Below are 9,844 nucleotides of genomic sequence, written 5' to 3'. Positions count from 1 at the left end.
GAATTATGGTTTTCTCAGGATATATGCCCAGTAGTGGGGTTGCTAGGTCACATGGTAGTTTAATTCCTAGCTTTTTTTTTTTAAAAGAAATCTCCATAATATATATATTACCATGTGTAAAATAACGAACGGGAAGCTGCTGAATAACACAAGGACCTCAGCCTGGTGCTCTACAATGCCCTAGAGGGCGAGATGGGGTGGGGTGGGAGGGAGGCTAGAGAGGGAGGAGATATATGCATACTTACAGCTGATTCATGTAGGGCAGAAACCAACACAACGTTGCAAAGCAATTATCCTCCAATTAAAAAAATAATAAAAAAACAAAAACAAAAACTGGTTTGACCTGTACTCACATAGGTGCACCCTAGTGGCTCAAATGGTAAAGAATCAGCCTGCACTGCAGGCTGGGTCGGGAAGATGCCCTGGAGAAGGGAATGGCTGCCCACCCCAGTATTCTTGCCTGGAGGATCCCATGGACACAGGAGCCTGGCGGGCTACAGTCCATGGGGTCCCAAACAGTCGGACTCGACAGAGCAACTAACACTTTCATGTTTTTCACTTTCACATAGGTGCACATCTGCCATCAGTTGCTTAATAATCTCACAAGTGTAGTAACTACTTGTCCTGTAGATAAAATGTTACAACACTCACCTCCCCCATTCTGCTACCTTCTGGAAAGGAAGCTCAAAGAACCACTAGGGACTGATCTAGTGATCCTTTGTTCTCCATCAAAAACTGACTGATGGAAGTTAGGAGTTGAAACAATCAATGATAAAAAGAGGTTAAAAAAGATTTTCAGAAAAAAAAAAAAAAGATTTTCAGACACTGGCTTGGTGGGCATTTTTCTGTAGTTTGTGTTCATGTTAGTTTTTTAAATGCTTTATTTCAATACTTTCTGAGATATATGTTCCATCAATACATGAGTTCTGACTATAGATTTTTCCAGACTTGGGAATCACAACCTTGTAATTCCCATTTGTCATATGGGACTCACGTTTTACCAGTTGATGTCACTCCCTGTTATATGATACCATTGCCCTCCTAATTATTCACGCACAAAGACTTCAACTTTAAGCAAAAGGTTTCATGCTGTATCAATTACTTCAACTTTGGAATTCAGATAGTTATAAACCAGGAGAATAAGCAGCCATAGAATTGGATTTTTCAGTTTAAGATACTCTGGAAGCTATCACACTCATGTCCCTTCCTCAATTCACAAAACACTATGACTAGCATCCTTTTAACGACTTTTACAAACTTTAATCTACTTGATCTATGCTCTCAACAAATTTTATAGTTTTTTGAATGTTGGGTTTTCAGTATGGGGGAAAATATTCAGATTGGGGATTTTAAAAAACTCAATAAAGTCCTATAACTCCTATCTCTTAAAGGCATAAGAATCATGGAAAGACTGATGAGTACACAACTTTTCATGTTTCAAAAACGTTATAAACAACTGCACTGTATTTTGGACTGTGTAAGTCAAATCTAAGATTATCATCTCCCTAAATACCCCTTGTTGATTTTATCATATGCAAAGCATTAAAATAGGAGCTGCATAAAGAAAACACATGGAAGTAGGGTTACCAGATAAAATAGAAGATGCTGTTATATTTGAATTTCAGATAAACAAATTTTTAGTATAATTATGTCCCAAATATCACATATACTAGAACATCATTTGTTGTTTATTTAAAATTCAAATTCAACTGATTGTCCTATAATTTCATTTGCTACATCTAGCAACTGGTAGAAGATCCTTATCTCTGGCAAGCTTACTATTTAAGAGGCAAATTAACAAAAGATCATAACATAAGATGTATGTGATAAGTGCAGTAATATAATCAGGAGAGGAGATCTCCCCTGATTACCACAGAAGAGTACCTGGAAAACATGGTAACTGCAGTTCCTAAGAGATGACTAAATGCAGATTGCCAGATATGTGGTTTAGTGTGATTTCCAGAGTTCAAGTGTCCTGAGTTAAATCCCAAATCCACTGTTCACTAGCTATGTAACCTTGGATAAATTAATCTCTATTATAAAATGAGGCTACTAATACCTGCTTTATTAGGCTGCAGATCAGAGATAATACATGCACAAAGCACCCTGAACACGGGAGGCACTTCCAAAATGGAAATATCCACTATCAGAAGGTCACATGGCAAGGAGGGTACTTGTCACAGATTTTCAAATGTTAATATTATGCAGTAATATCGGTAAATTTATTTCCATGATCTATTTACACTGTACAAACACTGTTGAAAAGCACCCTACAAGTTCACAGTACATTACAATATATTTACTTTAAAAATATACTCCTTTATAAAAGGTTCATAGAACATTGGCATGTCAACTTGGGATGAAACTCAAAGCATGTCACCAATTCTGCGGTAGCAAGAATGCTTCCAAGCATTGTCAATTACACAATCACAAGTCACCATTTCAGTTTTAAATACATATTTTTAAATAAAAAATGAATTCTATAGTGGAAAGTTCTGGCAGGAATACTCATTAGTTAATTAACATATATTTCCATGGAGATGTTGTTTCATAATAATTTACAGTATCAACTTAATTTGCCAAAAAGACCCATTTCAACAAGTTTTGCAGTCCAAAGATTCTTGTCATTCTTGTCTATTTTTTCTTCTTTGTTGGTTCTCCCAGTTCTATTTTGCGCTTTTTAGAAGTATGCTCATCTTTTTCATCATCTTTAAATAGGAAAGGAAGAGTTTCAATCAGTAACTTTAAAAAAATATTAAGCATTAAAATTTCATTGACTCTATACCAAAATCATCATCCTCAACTAATGTTTCTTTCAGTTTTCCAATAAAAAAAAACTTAAAGGCAGCTGACAATAAGAAAATCAAATTTGTTCTGATAAAGCTATTCTCAAATATTCTACAGTATATACATGGTGACTATTTAAATACATAATCTACATGTTAAGAATGGGATATTTTCTGTTCTTTTTTTACAAAAGAAGATGTCAATTTAACCACGACATTATTTAAGTGACTATCTGGTAGTTTTTCCCTTCTAATCTGCCTTCTCTCCCCCACAAACAACTCCCCTCCCTATTTCATCTCCCCATCCCCACCCCCACACTTACTTTTTGAAGTTAAAAAAGCACTCACAGGTAGATGTTTCACTGAAACTGTATTTTCAATTTTGTCCTATGTAGGTAGTTCTACTTTCTCCCCCATTCCCAGGAGGGTCAGAATATTCCAATGGCAAGACAAAAACAGGCTTCTTCCCCCCCCTTCATATTATGGAGAATTGGGAGAGGGGAGGGGAGAAGAACCTCAAATTAAAACCACGTCCTTTACACTTTTTGAAAATGTTATTAGTATCTGTAGTCACAGAAAATTTCTAATAAATAAAAATATTGTAAAATCTCGAACAGTGGGCCCTTTTATTCAATTAAAACAATCCAGCTACACATTTCAACAAAATACAGGGTAGCACAGAGCAGCTGTTAATTCCCATCCCTGAACAAACGTGTGGCATTATTTTAAGAACTCCACACAGATGGAATAAATTACACGTAGGAGATGTTATGATTTATAAAGTGCAAATTTATTTTAAGCACATCATTGAATTCTTTGTACTTTACTTCTCAATCAAGAGATACTCGAAGTTCAATAACTACCCATGTGGTAGCCTGTTAAAAATGTTTTGATGCTGAAAGGGGACTTCATATTAAAAAATCTGGGAAGCCAACTGATATAGAACACAGACTTTTTTTTTCAACTTCCCTTTTATTATTAACAGTCAAGAGAACAACGCCAATGTCATTGTTATTACTCAACACTTCACATTTACAAAATGACTTCACAGTCATTTTTACATGTTATTTTTTGATATTCTTCTGATGGAGACTGAGGAGTTCTGTCACTACTCTTTTTTTTAAATTGGATTATAATCGACACTAACATTAGTTTCAGGTGTACAACATAGTGATTTGATATTTTTATATATTATGAAATGATCACAATAAGTCTAGCTATCACCTGTCAATGTACAGAGTTATTACAATATTATTGACTATATCCCCTATGCTGTACATTACACCGCTGTGCTTTACTTATTTTATAGCTGTAAGTCTGTACCTCTTAATCCCGCTCACATATTTCACCTGTCCCCTTAACTCCTTCCCTCTGGCAACTACCAGAGGCAACTGGCAACTACCAGTTTGTTCTCTTTATCAAGGAGTCTGCTTCTGTTTTGTTTGTTCATTTGTTTTTCAGATCACAAACTCATTATGGGAAAAATAAACTTACAACTTTAGGCTGGGACTTATCCTGGTGGTCCAGTGGTTAAGAATCTGCCTTGCAGGATAAGGGATGTGGATCAGGAAACTAAGATCCCACCTGCCTTTGAGCAGCTAAGTCCTCGCATGGCAACTACTGGGCCCATGTGCCACAACTAGAGTCCGAGTGCCATAACAAAAGATTCTGCATGAGGCAACTAAGACCCAACTCAGCCAAACATAAATAAATTAAAAAAAACAAAAAACAAACCCTAAGCCTTCAATTCCCTTCTGATAACTACCATATTCAGAATATTTTCTTTGTTGATATGGACAATAATTAGTATCAAAGCAGGTAATGCATCTTCCAAACCAGCCAAGGTCTTTGTTTTTTAATTTGATTTTCATTATCACCATGACTGACTTTTGAGATTCTTTTCACTAGTAATATAAAAATTGAAATTACTGTTAAACTCTACTAGAAAATGCACTGCTAACATACTAAAAAGGCGATCCTGAGACACTTCTGCTTTCAGTATGTCACTTACTACAAGTGCACTTACTGAATAACAAGGAAAACAAACTACTGAGGCTAGAAAAATAACTTCCTACCAGTGGCTGAACAGACGAGCTAATGCCATCTAGTGATCTAACAAGGCATTGCCTTAGTTAAAAAAAAAAAAACAAAAACTTGAAGTGTCTCATCAACTTGACTGAGTTTCTTACTCTGTGCTATATACTGCAGATGCACTAGTAAGGAAGCAGTTGTTTTATATGGAAGTCACGTCACTTGAAGCAAACAAGTTTAAATTATTAACAGAAACTAACTTTATATATTCTTTAAACAAGTGCTGGTAAGTAGTAAGGCTGTGTAATGAGTTTTGAATTTTTCCCAGCTTCTTCTACTTAGGAATTAACTGCCAAAAGAGGCCAAAGGGCAGAAAATGAGAAGAAAAGTAAAATCAAAGTTATCTGATAATCTAACAAATGAGATAATTTAAGAGTGTGGAACTTCTAATACAAGATATTTTACGAATTTTAAAAAAAGCTAAAAGAAGATGATGGGAGTCGACCTTAACATGGTGCAGGAGGCTGAAATGGCAAAAATCACTTATAAGAAGGAAGGTGTTTATTACAGAAAAAGGACAGTTATACTCAACAACCAACATTAAAGTCAGAACTGAAGATTTCAGTATTATCTTTCAATCTCATAGTCCAGCTGTAAGCTGGCTGAGCACTGGGAGCCTTTTGTTTTTTGACATCGCCAACATCCGCTTCCTAGTAGAGGGCCATCGTATGATCAAAAGGTCAGAAATTATCATGGGACTAGCAGCACTATCTGACACATATTTTCTTCTATCTGAATTTAAAAAGCAAGCTGGAAAAAAAGATAATTCTTTCTACTTGTTAGTCCTGGTATATAAGCCTAGGCTTTTCCACACAGGAACAAAGATAGAAGAGCACCAGCCTATTGACACCCTGGATTGAACATCAACTCTAATGGCCTTACTGCCAATTCTTCCCACAGGACAGCTACTCCTCAAGCTCCCTGGCTTGGAAAACATCAAGAGACTAAACCCCAGTTTAATAAGACATCATTTCCATTTAAAAATCTGATTCCTATTCTGTCTCTTCCTACTTGTGTGAAGCTAGGCAAATTCTTTAAGCTGCAACTGTCTTCTTGTCTACAAAGAGTAATAACAAACGTGCTAACTCTGTACTAGGTTGCTAAGAGTAATAAACTAGAAAACTTATGTAAAAGTATTATTTTAGAGCTTGGTATTGTCTAGTTTTGTGACCTTGGACAAGTCACATAAGCTCTCGTTTGACATTTCCCTAATGGTTTCACAAGGGGTTGTAATGATTAAAGGTAATTTATGCAAAAGTGCTTTTTATTAACTAAATAAAACTACTATAAGATATGAGGCATTTAAAATGTCCACTTCATTTGGCATCTCCAAAAAGATGCCATTTACTGAAAATATGCCTTCACTAGTGATTTCTAATTCACACCAGAAGTCATGAAAGAAATGGAAAAGTCAGGTAGAATCAAAGCTGGAGAGTAATATCCTTTATAGTAAAAAAAAACAAACAAAAAAAAAGGAAAATGAAAGAGAGTATACACTTCAGAGTGTATACTGCATTTAACTGTCCCATCTCTTTAGGGTCCTTTAGTCAAAAATGTTTTTTTAATCTTTCTTTGACTTTCATGATCTTGATACTTTTGAAGACTCATCTCATTACTTTGTGGAATATCCTTCAATTTGGATGTGTTTGTGTTTGACAGGAATATCACCAACGTGATGCTGTGTTCGAGTGACACTCAGTTTTGATTTGTCCTATTACTTACGATGTTCCGTTTCATCCCTTGATTAAAATCGTGTCTTCCAGGCTTCTTTCTCTACAATGAAGTAACTCCAAAATGAAGTTACTATTTTTTTCCATTTGGAATTAACAAGTAATAATTTTGTGAAAAGATACTTTAGATCTGAATAAATATCCTATTCCTTAAAAAACGCAAACAAACAAAAACTGGAGAAAGACCATCTACCAGTTTGTTACCCTTTCTCTCACAAGAAAATTCTCTACAGCTGTAAAAGGAGCTAAGTAGCACTTGTATTATGGGAAGATCAGAAATTTATTTAACAGTGTGATCAGCACACTCTTCTATAAAAATGACAGTCAAAAATATTTAGTCCAATAATCCATTAAATACTTAAAATGTACTACAAATAGTAATACAAACATAAATAACCCCTGGATCCTGGTATTTAAGAAACTCATTTTTATAAAGGAGACAGACTTAAGAACAAAGAGCACATAAAAAGTTGTAAGTGCCATCCATGGAATCCCAGGTGGGTCAGTGGGTAAAGAATTCACCTGCCAATGCAGGAGACACAGGAGACTCGGGTTGGTTCCCTGGGCGGGGAAGATTCCCTGGAGAAGGGAATGGCAACTCATTCCAAGATTCCTGCCTGAGAAATCCCATGGACAGAGGAGCCTGGCAGGCTAGAGTCCATGAGGTTACAAAGAGTTGGACATGAAAAAGAGTCAAACATGACAGAGTGACTGAGCATGCACATGCATGTGACACAGGGTATAGAGGAACAGATATTTAACCACAGACTAAGGTGAGACATATATGGAACCATTAAAGGTATGGGACCATTAAATAGCTTGGTCTATTCAGTGCTGAATTTTAAGATCTTAGGAGATGGCAACCCGCTCTAGTAATTTTACCTGGAAAATGCCATAGACAGAGGGGCCTGGCAGGCTACAGTGCATGGGGCTGCAAAGAATTGGACGCAAGTGAGCACATAAAGTACTACAAGGGGGCCATGTGAAATGAGGGCAGAGAGAAAGGTAGTCTATCATAGAGGGCTGACTCTGCTGCTGGTGAAGGGTTTTAAGCAAGTGAGGCCAGAAAGTGGAGTGGGTAAAAGTATGGAAGCAGAGATTACTGTGATTACTTATGACTCCTTTTTCCTATTCTAACTACCTAACACTTAAAATCCAAGCAAGAGATGGAATCACAATATTATGAACTATGGCAAGACAACTAAGTCATTATCTTACTACTATTTTTAATCATGTATTAATGGTAAGAAATTCATTTTGTGACACTAATTTTAGCTCTAAAGCACAACTGCTTTAATATAAAGTAAAACCTTCACCACTTCCCAACTGGGATTACAACAAAGAGTTTATGAAATAACTCATGTTGCTCTAACAACAGGCATCATAAATCACACATAATACTGGTTGAGATATCAAAGATTTCACTTTAAATCTTGAATATTTTATGACCTTTCTCAAAAACAGAGCAAAAGATATCCAAAGACCATCATAATCAGTTTAACTTGATAGATTTAAGTTTCATTCATTAAATATCTCGTTCTTTTAAAACTCATCACAGGGATCAAAAGGTTTACCACTGGAGTCTAACTTTCCTTACCTGATTCCACTGTCTCCTCCCCTTCTGGCAGAAGCCTAGCTTTCTTAGCATTCTGTGGGGCATCATCACCATTGTCCTCATATATGTTAGACCATTTTATTGCCATATCCAGCTCTGGAGGGGGAGGCTTCTTCTCTGTAGAGTAGGTCTCGGGAGGTGGTACATAGTTTGACTTCCATATTTTGAATTCCTTTGGAGGCTGTTAAGCAAACACATTAAGAAGCACTGTGACGAACCGAGGTTTCTATAATCGATGTGGGCACATGCACCTCCCTGCCGTTCGCTTACTGTTCAGGCTGACTTTTTTTTTTTTTTTAAGGTTTAAAGACACATTTTTCAATCAAAATCACAATACTGTTAAGCGAAAAGCCAAAGGGTTCCCTGTACGAATAAAGCTAATAACTTTTAGTTACCAAAGAAGAATCCAGTCTCAGATACTACGCCAAGGCTGACCCCTTCAGGAGGCTGCAGCAGACACTGTCTTGGAGGCAGCACCGCAGGCACTTCGGCGTCAAAGGGAAGGGGTCTCGGGGAGAAGCTGCAGCAGGGGGGCGGGGGAGTCACCACCGTTAGTCCTCGCCGCGCGGGGTCAGGGCACCGAGTGTGGAGGTTTGGGTCTCCTCACAAGGGGGCGGGGGCTGCGGGTCCAGTATGACACCCACCAGGCTGAGGGAAAGGGGCCCGGGCTCCCCAGGGCTGGAGGTGGGAGAGGGTGGTGCGGCATCCCGCAGGGCGTGACTGAGTGTGAAGGGCGGACAGCTGGTCCCCAAGACGGGGCTCAGGAGGAAGGGGGCGGAGGCTGGGACCAAGATCGAGAAACGGGGTCGGGGACCTCACCTCCTCTGGAGCTTTGACGACGTGCCTCTCCCAGTCTATCTGTTTGTTGAGCGGATTGTAAAGAAAGGCCGGGCGAGTCACGCTCCGGAACAGCTCGTCTGGTCCAGGCAGCCGCTTCTCCGCCTTGTTCCCATAGCCGCCGGCCGACTTCGCTGGATCTTGGGCCTTACGACTTGTCTCCTCCGGCTCGCTGTTATCATCCTCGTCCGAGGAGCCTGAGCTGCTGCTCCCGTAAGCCGCGAAATAGCTCAGAGGATCCTTCTCCTCCGCTGCCATGACTGCTGCACCGGTCCGCCCAGGGCTCCGCCGGAAACCGGAAGTCACTCCAGGGCCCGCCCCGCAGTTGACCCCGCCCCAAGCCTCGCTGATGGGCCGGAGGTTTGCGCCCCCTGGCGGTTGCGTCGCGCTTTTGCGCCCGGGTTGGGGGACTGAGGCTGAAGGCTGGCCGCGCACGTCCTAAACAGGGAGTTCTAATGCTCATTACTGAGAGGCCTTGAAAAGAGACAGATCCTGAAACGGTAGTCGCAACCAAACTTTCAGATATAGTAAGAGTTTATTAAAGGCAGAGAAGAGCTGAAAACATTTATTTTAACTGCTACTTAAAGCCCTTGCCCAGTGAGACCGGGATTTTTTCCTGTTTGCGCAGCATCTCTTCAAAATAAAATGCCTCGTCCCCTGTGTCGTCATGGAAGACCTCTGTGGGTAAGTGGTCAAGCAGAATTCTCTCCTGCTTCACCTCATTCCAGCGCACTCTGAACAACCTTCTTTGTTGGAACTTCTCTTGCATTGCATCACACCATTCT

The 9,844-nt window shown here is 39.0% G+C and overlaps 1 protein-coding gene across 1 annotated transcript; it reads right to left on the bottom strand.

Moving 5' to 3' along the window:
* Positions 1–866: 866 nt before the first annotated feature.
* Positions 867–9,344, bottom strand: C20H1orf52 (chromosome 20 C1orf52 homolog). The gene is made up of 3 exons (XM_061121495.1): positions 9,042–9,344; positions 8,205–8,403; positions 867–2,708 (listed from the first exon to the last, which is right to left on the bottom strand). Exons 1-3 carry the CDS (start codon positions 9,315–9,317, stop codon positions 2,635–2,637), a joined length of 549 nt encoding a protein of 182 aa, XP_060977478.1. The 5' UTR covers positions 9,318–9,344; the 3' UTR covers positions 867–2,634.
* Positions 9,345–9,844: the final 500 nt, after the last annotated feature.

The sequence above is a fragment of the Dama dama genome, chromosome 20, assembly GCF_033118175.1.
Source record: "Dama dama isolate Ldn47 chromosome 20, ASM3311817v1, whole genome shotgun sequence".
NCBI lineage: Eukaryota > Metazoa > Chordata > Mammalia > Artiodactyla > Cervidae > Dama > Dama dama.
This window is presented reverse-complemented; position numbering and strand designations above follow the sequence as displayed.

Coding starts and splice junctions, on each gene's coding strand:
- C20H1orf52 (XM_061121495.1), bottom strand. CDS start 9,317: ATGGCAGCGGAGGAGAAGGATCCTCTGAGCTATTTCGCGGCTTACGGG. Junction 8,404..9,041: donor TCGTCAAAGCTCCAGAGGAG/GTGAGGTCCCCG, acceptor TTTGCTTAACAG/CCTCCAAAGGAATTCAAAAT. Junction 2,709..8,204: donor GGAGGAGACAGTGGAATCAG/GTAAGGAAAGTT, acceptor TCCTATTTAAAG/ATGATGAAAAAGATGAGCAT.